Source organism: Accipiter gentilis, chromosome 14 (assembly GCF_929443795.1).
Source record: "Accipiter gentilis chromosome 14, bAccGen1.1, whole genome shotgun sequence".
NCBI lineage: Eukaryota > Metazoa > Chordata > Aves > Accipitriformes > Accipitridae > Astur > Astur gentilis.
Window position 1 is genome coordinate 14,952,745 of NC_064893.1, and position 19,303 is coordinate 14,972,047.

Consider the following 19,303-nt stretch of genomic DNA (forward strand, 5'->3'; position numbering starts at 1 on the left):
AAGCAACAGCAAGGTAAAAAACATTTTAGCATTCCCCAAGTTTTAACACACTCTCATAAGGAAAAAAAAAAGTTTATGAAATCACAACCTGTTTTGGCCTATACAGAGGGATAAAAGTCTGAAAGACAACTCACTTCTAGTAAATAGTATGCTGAGTAAAGGCAACAACCACTTATTGAAATAAGCGGTTGCCAAAAAGTACCTTTCTGCCTTCTACCCAATGCCCCCACTCCCCCAGACAGTATTTAGCCTTTATAGAAAGTCAAGATACATATACTGCTTGGTGGAGGCCAGTGAGTCAGCACAAACATCCTGACCAGCCAGAGAGCACAAGCGTATTGGCTGGGCAATTAGCACACTTGTAGCTCCAGAGCAGCCACAGGATATATTGTCTCTAGCTGGGTTTATTATTTGTTGGGATATAAAGGAAATGGGACACAAAACCATAGGAAACCAGGCTCTGTTAGCTCTGGTGCTCATGGAATAGCTTGTTGTATTTTTTCAGGAGATCAGAGCAGTCAATTGAAGTCCAAGATGTCCAGATGTCTGGTCACACTCTTCTGGGCTTGTAGCTAGTTAAGAGTGGCCAAGAAAAATATACTTTAAATTATAACTAAAATTGGTTTGGACACTTTCGAAGTAAGGAGAGGGAGGACAAAATACAAGTTTACCAGTTAAGGGGGTGCTGGTTGCACATCTGTAATTCAAAAAGATCTCAGCTTTTAAAAAATAAAATGAAACTTTGAAGGCAATTAGCCCATATGCTGAATTAAGCCCTAAATCAAACAGAACACATCATTAACTTTTGAAAACTAGATACAGAACAAGCATAATAGAATTTCATTAGCTTTTCTGTAAATATGCATAGCCATAGAGTACTTTCCTCATAACTGCTGCATAGTGCAGCTTGATATAATACACATTACAAGGTGTGGTGTCAAAAACTCCACAGGAGTCTTTATGGTCTATTTCATAAATAAAATATCTATTCTAATTTGTCCAAATACATATTTATACAGTAGACCATCACGGCTGAGACAGCTGAGGAGGTAAATCATGAACAGCATTCCAGTATGAATAAACAATTGCAGTCTTTTTTTTGATATATTTCTCCATGGCAAGGAAATAACACAAGAAGCAGGACCAGCAGGGGCCTATGTCATCCTTTAGTCCCAATCCCTGCTCTCACAGGTACCTACAATGCATAACCCCACCTTTTTTCTCTCTTTTTGGTTTTTTTTTTTTTTTTATGCTTTGAAGAATCAGCACTTTTTTCAGTATGTCTATAAAAACTTATAAAAAGTATGTAGGACCAGGTGAAAATACCAACCTTTTACCCCTAAGGCTGGGTCCAAATGACCCTGAGTTTGGTTTAGCTTCATTGGTCATTTTGTCAATTAAAAAAGCTTCAGAATGATTTGTGATGAATGAAATTTTCTGCCCCCAAAAGGGTCTTTACTGCAAAATTAATCATGTGTATTGCTAGACCTAGATGACTGCAGTCCACTTTGAAAAAACTTCATCCATGAAGCCTCACAATGACTTGGGTAAGACTGTGTTAGGATTACTGATCAGATTAAAATATATCTACATGGTTGCAGTAGGAAGCTTTCATACTGCATGCTGTAATTGCAGCAAGGCCTATCAATTCTTCTTTGTCAAGAACAGAGATTCAACCTCCACTGCAAATTCCCATCTTTGTCTGGAGTTGAGAGCAGTCTGTTAATGTTATTTGAACTCAGGTTTAGTGTTTTCTTTTTTTAATAAGAAAATGACCTTGGTCTAACATAGGATTACTAATTTATGGAATTGACGTCAGTGGTGATTTTTCTAAATCAAGCCCAAAAGAGTACATTTCATTACATTTTTACAGCAGCATAAACTAAACTGTTGAATTTTCCACTGGTATGACCACTGTGTTTAATTAGTGATAACTGAACGCCAGCCATGGAGCTTAAACAGCAACATGCCAAAACTAACCATAGTTAACTTCAGCAACAGCAGACAAAAGAGACTCTCCAGCCCTTTAGGAGATGAGGTACTCTTTCTCTCTGCAACAAAATGCTTTGAAAATAATCCTTTGATTTTTTAATTTTTTTTTCCAGTTTAAAGTTTATCCTTTAACAACGTGACTGGTTTTGACTCACTTCATAGAAGTTGGCTGCATTTAAACTGTACTCAAAGCTCTCCTGTGTACAGTATGTTCTTGTACCTCCTAAGTTGTTTTTACTTTGGAAAATTAATATCTGCTGGACTGCCAGAAATGTCTGGTGTGTTAATATGTGGAGAGTGGATCAACATGAGTGGGTGGGTGAGGGAAAGGGCTGTGCATGTACATCTTATCTCATCAGAAATTGGCTGAATTAGCAAAGTTTCTAATTACTATCTGAGATAGTGATCATCACTGAAATCCTTATGCCTTTTGCCTATCTTATGTCATGATGAGATTTACAGCATTTCTGGCGCAAAGGTGGAATTAGTTCCTTCCAAATGGCAACGTTAAAATGCTAATGTTAAAACAGCTAGTGGTAGCCACCACTGCTGTATGACAGTGGGTATTTAAGCTCTTTGATTACATTACCTGATAAAAGCTGGGAATGGCCTTTTAATCGTAAAAGCTTAGAATCAGCTCAGCATCAGCTCTCCTCCAAATACTAAATGGGTCCACAGTATGACACCTCTCCAAAAAAAGGACACCTCTGTTTCATGTGCAAGAGGAGCATGCCACTGCAGGACAGTGCAACGAGCCTCCCAGCCTCACATACACCCAGTGCAATGCAGACGGGACCCATAAGAAGAGGCTAAGGGAATAAGGTCATTTATCCTGAAGGCTTTGTGGTGACCTAAGAGCAGTCTGCCAGCATCTGGCAAGAGGTTACTGGAAGATGGGTCTTTACAGATCTGCATGGCAGGACAAGCAACAATCATCTGCCCTTAATTTTACATGTCTTACAGTCATGACCATTCCCTTCTTATATCACCAAGAAGTTCTGACTTTTTAGGTAACCTAAAAGTTCCTAGATGAGTTATTTTTACTTTGAAGAAATCTATTTTTTGCCTCCTTCTCCATGAGACAATTATCATCATTCTCTGGCAGCATTTCTGAAGGAGTCACTGTACTGTCTTCTTTTTAACCCTTTACAGTAAAAGGTCTCTAGTGCTTTGAGGCAATGTCTGGCCCCATTATTTTCCTCGCCCTCTCATATTACAAAAGAACACATGAGAAAGGTTAGATGAGACTGAAACATAAGAACAGAGGCAAGATAGAGATTGATAAATTCATGACACTAATGGCATCATGTTCGAGCAGAGGTCTATGCAGATTTCTCCCTTGAAACTGAGATAACATAAAATAAACTGCTGCTCAGTTGAATCCTCTTTCATTTCTCCCTCTGTTCAGTATTTTTTCAAGTGTTTCTGAGATTACCACTTGTTTTTAATTTCAATTTGATACTGAAGACTTGCAAGCTAGATTTATTTTATCACAAGTTACATGTTTCAAAATAATTGAGCTGTAGAGTGGAAAAACAGGTATTTAGCATATGGGATTTGTGCAATCCAAAAGCACCCAGAATTCAGTTGATCAGCAAAACCAATTTGATTTTAGACAAAAGACTAGGAAACACTCTCCTTAAAAACCTGTTCCTTCTTTCAGAAGCCTTCCTATAAATCATAAAACCCCATTTTAGCAGTCTGTCCCTATCTGGTAAAATACTTAAACATGTCCTGAAGGAAATACGTAACTGTATCCTGTTAACTTCAGTGAAGAAAGGTCTCCCTGTTGACTTAAATAGCTTAAAGATAAGTATTTGTGTAAGTGCTTTCCTGATTAGGAGAGAACATAAGTGATATCATAAGATGACCATTCCTGAAGTGAAGAGTAAAGGGATAAAAAGGTGATGGTTGAGCTAAACACCATACAGACAGAAGGATAGCTTTCTACTGTACTTTCCACTGCTGCCCCAGACTGTGTCTCAGATTTCTGCACACCTTTTTTTAACTCTCACAAATCATCTGCAAAGGTGTTGGATTATATATACACATAGCCAGGCTCTTCTTTACAGGTATAAAAGGCACCCAGTCCTAAAAGTTACAGTTCTATTCATTTGCTTATTTTATTACCTACAAATTTCACACGACAACTATACCTTTCAAAAAGCAGCACCTCAGATTTGACAAAAAATTGTGTCATTTGGAAAAATTAAAATAAAATAAAAATAAAATACCCAGGCATTTTGATAGGAGGCAAAATCTGTGGCCAGCAATAAACACCTGTCCTTTAGCCACCTCTAAAAAGAAAGCAGAAAAGCAAACATTCTTCTATATTTATTTTCTCTGAAAGAATAAAAAAGAATTTAAAGAATGTGGAGACAGAACTTACTTTCAGTGCAAATAGGACAGCATCCTTTTCTGTTCAGGATTTTACCCTAATTGGGAGAAAGACAGGCTGATTTAATGGAAGAGTTTTTGGAGCAATGACTGTGTTATGTTGTAAGGCTGGATAAGCCTGTGAAAATAGTTCAAGTTGTGTTTGAACTCAATGCCCTACTTACAGCTTCAAATATCAGGTGCTAAAACCAGACAGAACTATTCAAAGAGCTTCCTGGCAGTCTTATAAGAAATGAAATACTAAAAGGGTTCTTTCTCTGTTACCACTTTTCTCTTTAGAGAGAGTGTGAGAGAATCTTGGACTCGTATTTACAGATATCTAAAGCAGACTAGTCATTGGTTTAACAAGATTGCTACCTTTTCCCCCACCTCCCAAAATATACACAATACATTTCCTATGCACACCCTTTTAGTCACCCACCATAGAGAGGCAATCTGCTCCACACCCACCCCCACACTCCCCCCAAATCATCCATTTTTCCTACAAAAATGAAGGAAGGAGGCACTGACAGAGATCTAGTTTGGCCAGATTTCCTTTATGGCTAAATCTTGTGGTATCTCTCACCAAATCATATTACCAATCATGGACCAATCTCCCCAGTGAAGTAAATGGGCATGCATCCAAGGATGTGCAACTTCTAAAAGCAAACGATTTGGTTTAGTCATAGTAATGTGGACAAAAGGTTTGAGTCTTTATTTACCACTCTGCCCAGGTCAATTTTATTTATGGTTGTGTCTTATACAAGGCTGGCTAGAAGCATGACTCCGTGTACATATATTCATGTTCCTTTTCATTCTTCATCAAATTAAAAGATGTTCTATCTGATTTTACTTAAATTCTCTAAGGCTAACCATCAAGCTACAGGATAAGCCTGGAAAATTTCAGACTGAATGATGTGTTTTCCAAGCAAAAACTGGCATGGGTTATAACAGAACTTATGGTGATATTGGAGCTCACCTGCATTCCCATACAGGGAACAAAGAGGCATATGGGGCTGTGCTACTCCCCAGCACTGACCCTTTGCTCCAACAATGGTTGAACACAGAGAAAGTCCCCTTTGTGGGACAACTGCTCCTGTTCCCCACCAAGCAAGTGAGCAATGAGTGGCCAGCAAGAGTGAGCAAATGGAGCTGTGCTATTCTGCCCACTCAACAGTGCAGAAAAGCTCGTGAAAACAGACAAGAAATAGGTAACAGGTTTATGGAGAGAGTGGGGTAGCAGGTTTATGGAGAGAGTGGGGAAGCGGGCACAGGCAGCAAGCCCTATTGCTGTCTGCCTTGCTTTCTGCCTACAGCGCTGCCAAGATTTGACAAGGTGCATGGGCAGAAATTAACTCCCAATTATGTTGGCAGACTGGAGTGGAGCACACTCTGTCCTGCTTGTGGTTGATGTACCTGGATGGCATGAATGAGCTCGGTGATGAGTGCGCATGGGCTTATCATCCACAGGGCATAAAAGTTCAGTGTAATCTTGTCTTTGAATATGCAACTGCAGGTGAACAAACTTGAGGCACATCTGGACCTGAGAAAAGGGCTGAATCAGTGTTTCACTGGCAGTGTGGGCAATGCTTAGATGTCTGTGTTACCAGGCCCCACAGCAAAGAGAATAGGTGAGGACCAGGCTGCAACAGGGAGACCTACCAAGCACCTGCTAGGATGAAACCCCTTAAAGGAGGAACCGTTAAAACTGTGCAGAAATAGGGAGCTTGGCAACACTTCTTTATACGAACGGAAGACGTGCAGCTGAATGCCACACACTGCACAGCCTTACCTCTCTGTTTCAATAAAAGAGTTGAAATCATCAGCCAAGCTGGAAGTGGCAAGAATTCAAGTGAAACTGGAATCTCCAAGGCAGCCTGCTGAGGCTGGTTACTTGAGCCACCATGTTGGCCCAAGATTCTGTTTTTGTCTTGTAGAATAAGGAAACCCATTATTGCTAACATGTGCTGCAAGAGTTCGTTAGCATTGAGGGTTCCCTTAGGAGTGGGCTAAGTGATATGATCCCATCTTTCCCTATGAATATTTATAAGCAGACCACATTTGAGTCTATTTATTTTCTGGGATTTTTCTTCCTTTTTATGAGGTTTTCAATTTTATGTCTGAGGGGTTTTTTTCTATTTTTTTAAGGCAAGACTAATTGTGGGGGGGGAAGGGGGTTGTTTGGTTGTGCAATAGCAACAGCTGTTGGGTTTTTGTGCCTCATTTGGCACTAGAGTAAAAACAGCAACTTTTTGTTTGTAATAATAACAGATGTGTATAACATTAAAAGCAGTCTGTGCTAGAGATGGGAGAACGTGTTCTGAATAAATTTTCAACTCACTTGAAGTTCACGGGTTCAAAATTTACCCACAGAATCGAACTCCTTCACATGCCGTGAATTTAATTCTATTAACTTTTGCACAGCCTTGGAGCTCAGAAAAGGCTGCATGGTGTAAAATTCACCAGGCTCTCCTTCAGCAGTACAGAGACATGTCCATGACCACTGACCATTATCACAGGCTTACATTGTTAGTGGCGAATGCAAAGGCGTAAGGAGAGGAGGTGAGGCAGAAAATGATAAGGATGGGTAATTGGAAAGGGGATGGCACAAAGCAAGAAAGAGGCTGGAGAAGGGCTAGGGCAAGTAAATAACAAATTAGGTGAGAAAAGGTCTAAAAGATCTCTGAAACTCAGTCTTGCCAAGTGTGGCGATTACTCCCTTTCTATAAAGTATTTAAGCATGTGTTTAAATTTAAGCACACATGGAGGGCCTACTAACTTCAGCAGTACTGGACACATGTTTAATAGCTTGCTGGATGGGGGCCAGCGTGTACCGCACCTTGCAGGCTGACACTCCAGGTAACTGAGAGAGGGAATATCTACGTGGAGTCAGCAGTCAGAAAGTAAGAAACAGAAACCACAAGCCACAAGGATCACTAGAAGCCCAAGGAGGACTGATTTTACTATAAATGTGACAGGAGGGATTGAATTTGCAGGATGTATTGCCTCCACTGCAGATGGAAAGAAGCTAAGAAAGACACTTCCTGTAATTACTGATACAGGATTAAATGCTCCAAAAAGAAAAGAATAAAAGAAACAGAAAAATGTGCCTAGCCCTATGAAGAAAATGCAAGAAATGGCAGAAACAGTCTTCAAAAATATGTCAGTCTGCCACCAATACATTGAATAATACAAATGGTTGCACAGTATTGGAAATTCTGCAGAATTATCACTTTGAAGCCCATCCTTTCACGAAATAATTGGCTGAAATCTATGTTGATAAATTAAATAATATTCCATCACCAAAAAACCCCACAGCATCATGCAAAGAGTATTAAGACTGCATGGTAAATCATTTAAGTCAAGGAATAATATTGTAAGTTCCTTGTGAATCTTCAATCCTTTCACACTTGGTTGTGTGTATAATAACACAGTTTTAATGAGATAACTTTATGTGGCCTGACACCCTAAGGGACACTAAACGGCATTTTATACCACAGCAGTCTTCAGTAGTCAGTAGAGACTGCTTACGGCCAGAAATATTGTGAAGAGAGAAAAGAAATGGAGTTCACACCTCTACAGTCTGCAGAGACAGCAGCATAACTCTATGTATGATATCCAGACTTCCAGTATCAGAATCACTGATATATCTTTATCTTTAATAATGTGGTGTTTTTAATTAATGTTTATAGATTCGTGACAGAATAGCTCATCAAAGAGAGTGGAGCACAGATAAAAAGTAGAAGACTTAAATCCATTAGCATACATTATTTGCTTTAAAATTACTTGGTACTCACTTGGAATAGGAAAATAAATTTCACTCTAGAGTTTACATTCTTTCTCCTACTTGTCCCTCCAATTTCGCTTAGAAGAGCAGAAATGTAACATGTTTCTGTGGAGGAGGGTGAGTTTGAATGCAGCTTGCTGTACACTCCATTTTAAGGTGGGGAGCAGGCTGACTGGTTAGATACTGGAGGGAATGGTGCTGCAGGGTAACAAAGCTGGTTTTTTCAGCCCTAAGGAACTGGCCCTTGTCTGAGGACTCAACACGGAGGTCTAGGGCAGTTTAGGACTTCATGTTAACCTTGGAGCAGATTGTGTAGCAGCACCAAACAAGTTCATCAGTCAGTCAGTTATGCTGCCGCAGGACTGCGGATGGTGAATTTCTACCCACTGCTATTTTCATTTTAGAAGCCACTTCAACTGATCATGTCAATGCTCAAATTTATATATGGGTACTGCTGAAGTGGTGTATTTCACTTAAGATTTATATTAAGACATATTAGTTATTTGATCTCAGAAGCATCTTAAACATTTGAAATGCATCAGCACAGGGAAAATATAAATGAGATGCAGCGTGTGACAGGTTCTTGACCAACAAAAAATTTGAAGAGACCTGATGAGTCCAAGCTCTCACCTCCTGCTTATCCTGTGAATGGCCTGAAGGGAGCAAACCTGATTGCCATGAGCCACATCACATTCCCAGAAAAGCAGCTCCATTTGTTCACACTTCCCAAGATGTATGCAACATCTCATGAGAGGCCCATTAACAGGAGAACTTCCCTCTGCAGTGAGTGCCAGAGTGACAGGAAAAGGATGTCCCCTCTTCTGAGGATGAAGGTATCACTCTTGCAGCCCACTGTCACAGCAGAACAGGGAGCACCAAGGTACAGGCTTTCTATTCTACTGCTGCTTTTGGCTGTCAAAAGTTTACACATATAAAATTTTACAAACTAGAGTTTGTCATTTAAAATTTTATACCTAGGTGTCTGTGACTCATATTTTCCCCACTGGCTTCCAGGATGGAGAAGGAAACACTGAGAAGGTGTAATGCTAACAACTTGGCTCTCTCTTCCGCAGCTCTGTTCGAAGATCTGCCCCTACATGAGGTGCTATTTAGAGCTCCCTCTTCTGAAAGCCTGGGCCATTAAAACAAAATAATTTGTCAGTGATAGAAATCCAAGAAACAAAGGCTGACTTTAGCTCGAGGTTTCAAGTAATGCTAATTTTTGAGGCAACTAAGTAAAGTTACAGTTACATTACTCTTTGGGTTCACTTCAGACTTTCAAATAAAAAGTACTCAGGCTGCAACCTTAGAGAAAGAGGCATGGCTTGATTTAAATAATTTGCTTTGCTTTGTCTAATTTACATTTTCAACCAAGTATTAAGCGTCATATGCACTGAGAAATGCAAGTACAACAACCTCCTCCTGTGGCTTGCCTTAACAATAAACATGCTCTTGAAATACTAACATAGTCATCTCACCACTCTAAAAAGCTATTAAATATAAGTGAAAGAGATGTTCCAGTGCAGATACTTGGGACAGAGAAAGTTAAAGGGAGGAGGAGAAACAGAGCACAGAGTCTTCAGAGCAAGGACAGAGGCAGGAAGCCCATATTCAGGGTATCAGTAGAACACTTGGGGAACACCAGACTAAATTTATATGCCAGAGGATCCCTTCTTTCCAATCTGCACGTCCCACTGCCATGCACACACTTCCAAGAAACACTGAAAAAGACAATGGTGGAGAAATACAGAGAAGAAAGCTCTGTGCTTTTAAAAAACTCACATGAGGACAGCTGCTGACTGGAATGCATTGTTTCTTGCGACACTCTGTCTTGCCTTTCACACAAGCACAGATGGTGCAGTTCACAGAGGACCACATCTCTCCTTCCTGCAAGAGGCAACATGATATAGTATCAGCTGGGGTGGCAACAGGAAGCTATTTCAGCAATGTATCATTGCACAAGAAAGGATGACTTTCCCTGTTGGCATTGTGTCATTGTTTAGTCTAAATTATTTTGAGGTGTCTGTCCATGGCCAGTAGGATTAAAGACAAAGATCAAATTCAGCAGGGTTTTCTTCCCTTTGGCCCTCTAGGTCAGAAATTCATTTTATCAAGGCTAACCAAATCACATTTGCATTTTTCATCAGTGTCCTGATTATCTGAATTGTTTTCTCTCCAGTATGTGTCTGAGATGTGATCACACACCTACCACAAATTTTCATTTAAGCTCACATAATTAGAAAAACATGATTCATTGGGCTGAGTGATGTCTTTAAGTTGTTGCACATGAAAGTATTTGATTAAGATGTCAGCATATAGTGAATTTATTCCCAGATGCAGCATCATTTTGACTTAGGGCAGGAATGGTTGAATAATGAATTCTAATTCAGATTACTTACAGCACTTTCACAGATACTTGATCTGCTAAACATCTGAAAATGTTTAGAAGAGATACAATGCTGCACTTCTCAAATGCAGAGTAGGTAAGACAGTCTATGTACGGCTCTTAAAGTATTAGGTGCAGAGCATAATATGCCTCACGGTCTTGTCCCCACTTACTGGGGAAAGATTGCTTGTGGAACTGCTCTGGCTCCTTTTTACACAGTGATGTATTTGCCAAGTGTGGTTCCTAAAACATTCTGTCTCAACCACTTACAGTCTTGTGCTAGCCCATTTAGAGCCAAAATGTGCATGTTTTCTGTTTACAGGGCTGCTGTGAAGGAAGGGTGAGGATAGACCTGACAGGAACAGGCAGTCCAAACAGACAGCTGTGAACAATTACGTGCCCACCTCAACATGATGTTCTGACCAGAGAGGAAAACAGACTAAATCTGAAATGCCAAGGAGCCTAACTTATTCAGTGCAGCATGCTTAGCCAAAGGCTGTCTCTTCCCTATCTTTTGTTTCCAGGCCATGTTACAATTGCCTGGTGTTCCTGGTAAAGCACATGTTCTCCAAGCGTCTGCTAAGGTACCAGAATATATCACAGCTGACTGCAGGCAGCTACCCTGATTTTTTGTCTCACAGCTGTTTTTGCACAGGAGTGCAAAAACACATTTGCTGGGCCCATTCTACCTGTGTTAGACCATTAAATTCAACAGAGCGACACTGGATTTACCTTTTTGCACACGAGGCCAGAAATGGGTGTACTGTCTCATTATTTTTTCTTGCTCCATATAATACTTAGTAATATAATAAAATCTTCACAAGAAGCAGAATATTTTAGTTGGGTGCCTAAGAAGCAGGCATTTGTTCCTGAAGCACAATAGCACCAGTGTGAAAGTGCCAATCAGATGGAGTATAGTCTCAGCGTACAGTAGGTTCACATGTAATTTCCAGAATAAACACTTCAGCTATGTACACAAAAGATGGAATAAATGGGAAGCAGTTCTGGCTGAGCAAACCAAGTATTCACAAAGGATTTAACATTTGATCTGATTCAAGGGTCTCTTACTTCACAGATGGCCCATGAGGTGACAGAATCTTTTTCTGACACAGTGTGAAAAAAGCCACACCACTTGGAAAAACAAACAGGGTCTCAGCAATAGCAGAAGTGTTCTGCAGGGAATCCCTAGTGATTTGAAAACATTGGGTGAAAGTGCAGTAGGTAACAGTTATTACATGGCTATCCCAATATAAAATGTCAGGGGTTCTGTCCTTAGCAGGGACATGAAATGTAGTAAATCAAGATGAGTAACTTTCAGCCAGGACGAACTTTGCAAAGCTCCTGTTGGCTCAGCTATGGAAGAGACTCTTTGGCTCAGCAGATGAAGCCTACATACCACTCAGAATATCTTCTCCATGAATATCAGTGTTTGTCTGGGAAAGCAGAGTATTATGATCTCTTACTAAAAATGCATTACTTGTCATGAAACATCAGCTTGAATCTCTGCGTACGGAGAGGGAAACATGTCACATCAAGGAGGAACTTATCTTTAACTGCTGTGTATCAGCAGAATTTACACAAACTCAAAACAGAAAATAGCAGTGGCAAATTTTGCAAAGCTTTGCCTCTGAGTTGTTCCATCATTAACCAGGTAGTGAGGATTCTGCTAAAAACCAAGCCACAATACTAATTTACAGTAAACTCATGCTGTTTCAGCTGTTACAATGGCATCTATTCTTGAGCCACACCTGAAACCTTACCTGGAAGATCTTATTGCCAAACTTGCACACTTTTACTTCCTCAGCAGAGATATATGAGACACACTCCTTGCAGCAGTGGTCTTTGTTTTTATTGCATGCACCAGGAAGTAAGCACCTCTTCTTACATATCACTGTTGAATCCTAGGTAAAAGGACAAAAGGAAATAATGAAATCATCACCAAGATGTTTGTGCTCCTGTTTGTCCTTACTATAACATTTCTGCTTGCTCAGTCATTGCATCCACCCAAGCTACCGCCCAACTGCTTTGAATAGGTCAGCTCAGAGAAAATAAAAATTATTTACTGGATTAAGGGAATCTTTCATGGTCTGTGAAGCTAAAGCCCAGCTTGTACTTTTGCTGGCCTACAAAATCTTACTGATTTCGTGACACTCATTTTTTTGCCTAGGTGCAAAAGTGCAAGTGATCACAGTCATGTTAGAGGAACTAAGAAAAATCCCTGCCCTTCAGCAGAGACGTAATTCACCATGTAGAAACTGCTCTTCCACTGTAATGCAAACTTAAAGCGGATCACATCATCTGAGTAACTTCATTTTGCATCACACGGAGTCAGACGTCATGTCTCAGCTAAGGCAGTAACTTTTTAAACTTTCCTATCACAGCTGCAAGTCCTCTTCAGATCAGATTCTCAGGGACCACATAAGATGCCAAGGAAGAACAGTATCAGGGCTTTCAGCCCTACAAATTACTGCTAAGCCAGACAACAAGCAGCACACCATACCAAAGCACTGTGGACTTACCTTGCATGTACACATTGTGCAGTTGTCATAAATAAATGAGGACCCATTATCATACACATTGCTGTGAAAGAGGCAGCTTCCAAATGGGAGGTCAAACACTTTCCTCTGCCCTGAATATAAATAAACAGTAATAGAAACAGAATGTAGTTGAAAAGATGCCATATTGTCAACAAAAATAGTAGGGCTTATTGTCACCAGACCAAATTCATGTGCAATGTGTCATTTGCTATGTGTTTCCATTTTGGTGTGAAAAAAATATGTACTTTTAGCAGTTCACCGTTCTTCTAGCACACATTCATCTGTACAAATTCTACCATGGGAGGGAATATAAATATGATTTATGTCATGTTTATATTGGAAAAATCTTTCTTCTCCTTCTCATCATAAAGTGCACAGTGCAGCTAAAGGAATAAAAAGTAAGCACTGCAAACTGTTCGGGTAGATACACTTAAACTAGTTTAAACAGTCTTTAACTTAATGCAATAACTTATCAAATAAAGCAGCCTTAACTGGTTTTAGCATATCTACCTCAGGGGTTCACAGCAGCCAAACTAAATCAACTCAGTGACAGTGATGCAAAAAAACCATAGGTGTTGTCCAGTCTCATTAAGGTAGCTTGGTGTACCATATTTAGACAAGGTTGCAAGAAATACAGGTATTTGCATTGTTCATGAGCAGAATGAGGGCAACACAAGCTATTTAGTTTACATAACCCATAAAATATTTGGGTGTCATGAAAGCAAGGCAAGTTTTAGAGCACTATACAGGAAAGGCAGCATTAATATTAAATCTTTTCGGAAGTCCTACAACCCTGCAAGAACTTTCAGATCCAAGTTGCAACCGCAACTTGCAACTTGTGGTTCTGCAAGCTTCTCTTATTCCTCAGCTTCTTTCCTAGTAGGTCATTTTAAACAAGTGACGATTATTATATATAAACATGAGCTCTTTACAAAAACACTATACTTAACTTCCTGGTTTTGAATATCTTCCCCTGTTTACTTTTGGTGGCAGCCAACTAATAAGTTCTTTTATGAGTGGCTGCCATTCTCCCAGCTTATCATTGCAGAGGTCTGATGTTAAACAGGCATCAATTCCAAGGTAGGGAATGGCCACTATAACTACATACAAGAATGCACTAAGTACTAGGCCAATACTTTAGCTCTCGAACCACCAGGTCTTGGCACACTGCAATTCCTTTCCTTTTCAATAATTCTTGATAAATGTACAGCAGCTTTAAACAAAAAAAGTTCCATTTTCCTCTGAGATATAAGTGAACAAAAGGATAAGTACACAGAAAAATCCATTGGATTAGCCTTGAGGTTTTACAAATCTAATGTTAAAATAACTATTAAATGAAAGTTAAGAAATAATTACTATTGCTCAGTTAGACACAATTAAAACATCTCTGTCTTGCACATTAGCTGCCTTGGACTAATCTGTGCTTGCATAACCAGCCTTCCATTTACTGAGTGTGTGTCTTTCTGAAAAGGCTTAATTTCTCTTGCAGGACTGACATATGAAATCAGTTGAGGATGCTCAGTAGCCCTGAAAGGAACTGCTCCGCATCCATGCACCACTTAAGCACAAAGGCCTATTACAGCCCCGCCTGTAACAATACTTCTACTGCTTTATGTGGGGCCAAGACTTCAATCACATAACTTATGTCAACAAGTGAACAAAAGTCCAGTTCTCTCTCACACCCTTTTTCCATGCCTTGCAAACCACCCAGTGCAATTCCGGGTGGCCAACCTAGTTCAAATAGTTGGTAAAAACCCACTGACAAAGGAACTACCACTTTAAAAGATGTGGTGGTGAAGATATTGGCTTAATGGTTGGCTGTTCTGGCTCATAACCACTAGTTAAACTAATAATTCAAGTCCCAGTAGAGTCCATAGCATTCTTCTAAGCTATATACGCTGAGTATCAGGAATTCAATTGCAGGGAGGTCCTCCACAGGATACTTGAAAAGCCATGCCTCAGCATCCCTGAAAACATTTCTCTTTCCCAACTGCCATGCAGTATGCTACACATCCCTTGGATCTACCTTGCTCCAAAACTTTCAACACTTCCCTGTGAATAGATGAGATACTTATTCAGGTATATGACATGCTTTAGAGCAAAGACCAGACAAAATGAAAAATTCTTATTATTAGTGAACTCATTTATAGACATTTCTAAGAGGGAAAAAAGAATCTGTAGAAAAATCCTTATGAAACAGTCAAAAATTAAAGCTTCATTTTGAATGCCTAGATGAAGGAGGGAAAGGTTCAGTTGGGAAAAGCATAGGGTGGAGAGGACAAGGGGAGTTTACAGAAGGAAAGGAAAAATGTCCTAAGCCAAGACAGAAGCTCAGCATTTGGACTGTTCTCCTCTCCATTTCATTCCTCTACTGTATTACTCTCTGGTGCTGCAGTTAAATGTTCCAGGCAGATATTTATCTGTAGCACTTCTCAATTAGTAATTAAATAAATAAATCCTAGTTTGTTTCAAGCAGTCAAAAATGTTAAGTATTATGAGAAGCTGGAACTTTCTATGGCTTGCTGCCTCCAAGGCCTCACCTCTCCGTACCCCTAACGTAGCCTTGGAAACAGACTTTGGATAGCAGTTAAAGATACAGTTGAAATGACAAAAAGTTGCCGTTGCAGAACCAGGAGTTATCAGCTCAGAAAATTTTCCAAAACTAGTTATAACCTCATAGACCAAATTAAAGCTAATTTACTTGGTAGGATGTAAGTGCTCCTTGTTTAAGAAATAGAGGGACATGTGCTGAGGAACATTAACCTGTGGGATTTGTGGACATGGTAAGAGCAAAATATGGACTCTCAAAAGTCACTGCCTTCCTTGGCACGACTTGGAAGAACTAGCCCTTTTAAGAGGCCTCTGATTTACTCCTTTAAAATGTGTTGGAAAGACGTAATTGAAAATATTGCTGGCTGAAACTGTGAATCCACCTTAAGAAGGTAACCATGAGGCAGACTCCTGGGTCCCTGGCCTCTCTGACAACAGCTTCTAAGAATGCAATTTCAGTCCAGAAGTTTCCTCTGACCTGCATTTCCTCAAAACCAAAAATGCAAATGCACACTTGAATAAAAATATGAGAGGGTGGGACCTTTTTCTTGTGGCAAAGTCCAACGAACCATTTCCTCCTGTCTTAACTTCCTTTATAAAACATGTGTAATGAAGGTGGGAAACATCTCTATATTTCTCTCTCTAAGCAAGCCAACTGGTCTATGCTCAAATGCTCTTCTGCGGCTGCTTGCTTAGTACCACCCATGACAACACTACACACTGACCCTGAGTACCTGTTTAAACCTGTAGATTATAAACTCCACTGAGCAATACTGTCTCTTCCACCTCCTAGATTTTACCAGTATTGTGAAATACTGGTATAAAAGATGCTATGCAGAAATGTATTATATTAATTACAAAATTCCAAGGAAAAAAACCACTCACCTAAGCATTTGGGGCAACACTGTCCAGCAGGAACATGACTGAGGTGCTGGGGACATGAGAGAATGGGGCAGACTTCTTGGATGCACTGTGTCCTGCCATCCTGAAGGAAAATAGGCTCAGTTAGAAAAAAAAAAAAAAAGCAAAATGTCAAGTAGATATCCACACACCCACACAGACTGGTAACAAGTCTTGAAAAGCCTTAGCCAAAGCAGTATTTGCCAACAGAAATTTCTGCTTGCATATGGCATACAAGGAACATGTACAGCTGTCCAACACTTTCTATATTGCTTGCAGAGACCTCGGAATATTTGTATTTTTTCATTCTCTCAAGCGATGAATGTAATAGTTGAAGAAACAGTGTCTTTCTATCTTATTTCTTGGTGTGGATATGAGAAAACCAGGGAGAATAAAATCATTACCCATGAACGTTTCTGGATGTTCAAAAAAGTTATTGTGCAATTTTTTATATTACTCTTCACCTCCTGTGCCATGCCCTTCTAGGCTTGTCTGGGACAGGGATTAAAGGCTAAAGCAAGATGAGAGCAGGTGTTCCTCCACTATGTCCATGACCTCAGAAACCAAATAAGCCAAAATCACTTAAGAAAGCACATTCTTGTTAGTCTCTGAGTCCAACTATGTTTTCTTCAGAGGACTGAAAACCAAGAGGGTATATGAAATTTTGAGAATGAATGTAGCACGCACCCCCCTCCCCCCAACCTGGACCAGATATATCCTGGTGTATCAATGAGTATCAGAGAGAGGCAAAAAGCACAGCAAAGACAAAAGCACAGAATATATGTCTAAGATTAAGTCAGTCAAAAGAGATCTTTGTTCTCATTCTGCTGTTGCCTGATTACTTCACCATGCTTATAGAATACTGGACCCTCTACCAACATGTGCTCTGTACGCTCATGAGAGGTCCAGGTTGTTAAACTTTAAAAATCAGTCCACCTTTGTCTTAGCAAGGGAAGTCAGCCCTTTTCATCGAACTGCCCTGCCTTATTTATCACTCAGAGCTGCAGGATCATCCCAACAATAAGCTTTGTGTTCCTGGATGCTGTGATGGAAGACTTATGAACAGTCTCCTCTCACCTACATGCTGGATGCCTCTCAGGCCCCCCTGGGGAAAGTTGGAAAAAGCTGTTCATTTTGAAAAACTCTGTGCCTGAAATGATGATATGCCATTCCACTTCTAATGGCCTCAGTGAATCATGTAAAAGCTTTTACATCCAGGCAGACCCACATACACACTATTATACAGAAAATAACATACTGACTGTACCCCCGTTCTATAATAAGTTTTCAGGCACTGAAGTCTACCTGTCCCATGGGGCTACCAAAGCATCCTGAATGCACATGGCAAAGGACTGCTCGTAATTCTTTCACTGCAGCATGCAGGAACACAGAGTTTATTGTAGACTGAAATGACTGCTTTAAATTAAGGGTCAGACCAGAAACTTGACAAAACGAAATGAGTTCTTCACTGATGTTCCTTATGATGCTCAGGGAATAGGTCTGTGAGAAGAGACACAGGTGCAGAATGAAAAAGAAAATACCAAAGGGCTCTCTGAAGCAGTGTCATCATTCAGCCCAGGGAAAAAGGCTAAGAGAAGACAAAGTTCAAACTTTGGTGCCAATTCAGCAAATGCGAAAGTAGGGCATGGAGACCTCAGCCAGCCTGGTGACAGTATCAGGGATACATCCATGGAAGATAAAGCAATGCTCCAACACATGGTGAGCACAGGTCCTTCCTTGCAACCTTGCTTCTGTATTTAATACTCACATATCCTATGCCTCTGCAGAACTGCTCTTGAGTCTTGCTTCTCTGGAAGATTGAATCAAAGCTCAGGCTTAGCACATTATTGAGACATTGCCTTTGCAGCCTGTTGTATAGATATTTTTTAAAATACAAAATGCTATGGATAATATGAAATATTTCTTCATTTCAGCCTTTTGTTTATAGCTCCTTTTTTATCTTTTGTGCTGGCCCCTCTGCACAAAACGAAGTCCAGTTGCATCTCTCTCTCTTTACCCCACTGCTACTCCTGTTTCCAGCTGTAATGCTGCTTTTTAACACCACACTATTTTCTAAATGCTGCTGTCCCAGACAGGCTCTTCCAGGCTTGAATATCATGCTAGGGTGCAAGTTCAAAAACAGTCTGAAACAAATCAACCTGTACCATTTAAAGTAAGAATAATTCTACTCGCCCTACAGAGCTTAGAGACAGCTCGTTGGGCACTATAAGGAAATGACAAAACCTACACAATATTTCTATTTTCTTAAAAGCCTCAGTCATCACAATTCAAAACTCACGAAGCACTCAGAATACCAACTTTCAAAGCAGTATTAGCTAGTACTGCCATTGCTTTAAATTGCATGGAATAGAGCCATGTAGAAAGAACAGTGCAACAAAAGTTCAACAAAAAAATCAAGGGAAAAAATAACTCCAGAGAGCAAAAAGATTGGCTGTAGATGGCTTAAGCCTAGCTGAGAACTGCACAGTAAACACCTTGCCTCCTCCACCTCCCAGTTACATCTAAAGCTTTTAGCTCACATTTCCCTGTTAAGCATAACATCTCCCAGGCAGCCAGAATATTCCAGGTCTGAAGCAAAACCTTCCAGTAAAACCAAACCTGAACTGGAAGCCAGCACAGTGCAAGCGACATCTGCTTCCTGTGAGAAATGCTATTCAAGAGCTAGGCAAATAAATCCTTGAGCGATAGTTACTTGAAGCCTTAATCAAGAGATGCTGCTGCAGTCCACAGGCCTCTGGAGGTAACAGATTTTGT

At 40.1% G+C, this 19,303-nt stretch overlaps 1 protein-coding gene across 1 annotated transcript in view; it reads right to left on the minus strand.

Annotated features, from left to right (window-relative positions):
• BMPER (BMP binding endothelial regulator) overlaps nt 1-19,303 on the minus strand; it is a 146,774-nt gene that overhangs the window by 54,817 nt on the left and 72,654 nt on the right. The window contains exons 7-11 of the mRNA XM_049817188.1: nt 16,514-16,613; nt 13,061-13,170; nt 12,302-12,442; nt 9,938-10,042; nt 4,382-4,427 (exon numbers count right to left, since the gene is read on the minus strand). Of these exons, the coding sequence (XP_049673145.1) occupies nt 4,382-4,427; nt 9,938-10,042; nt 12,302-12,442; nt 13,061-13,170; nt 16,514-16,613 (502 nt within the window). The remainder of the gene's footprint in view (nt 1-4,381; nt 4,428-9,937; nt 10,043-12,301; nt 12,443-13,060; nt 13,171-16,513; nt 16,614-19,303) is intronic.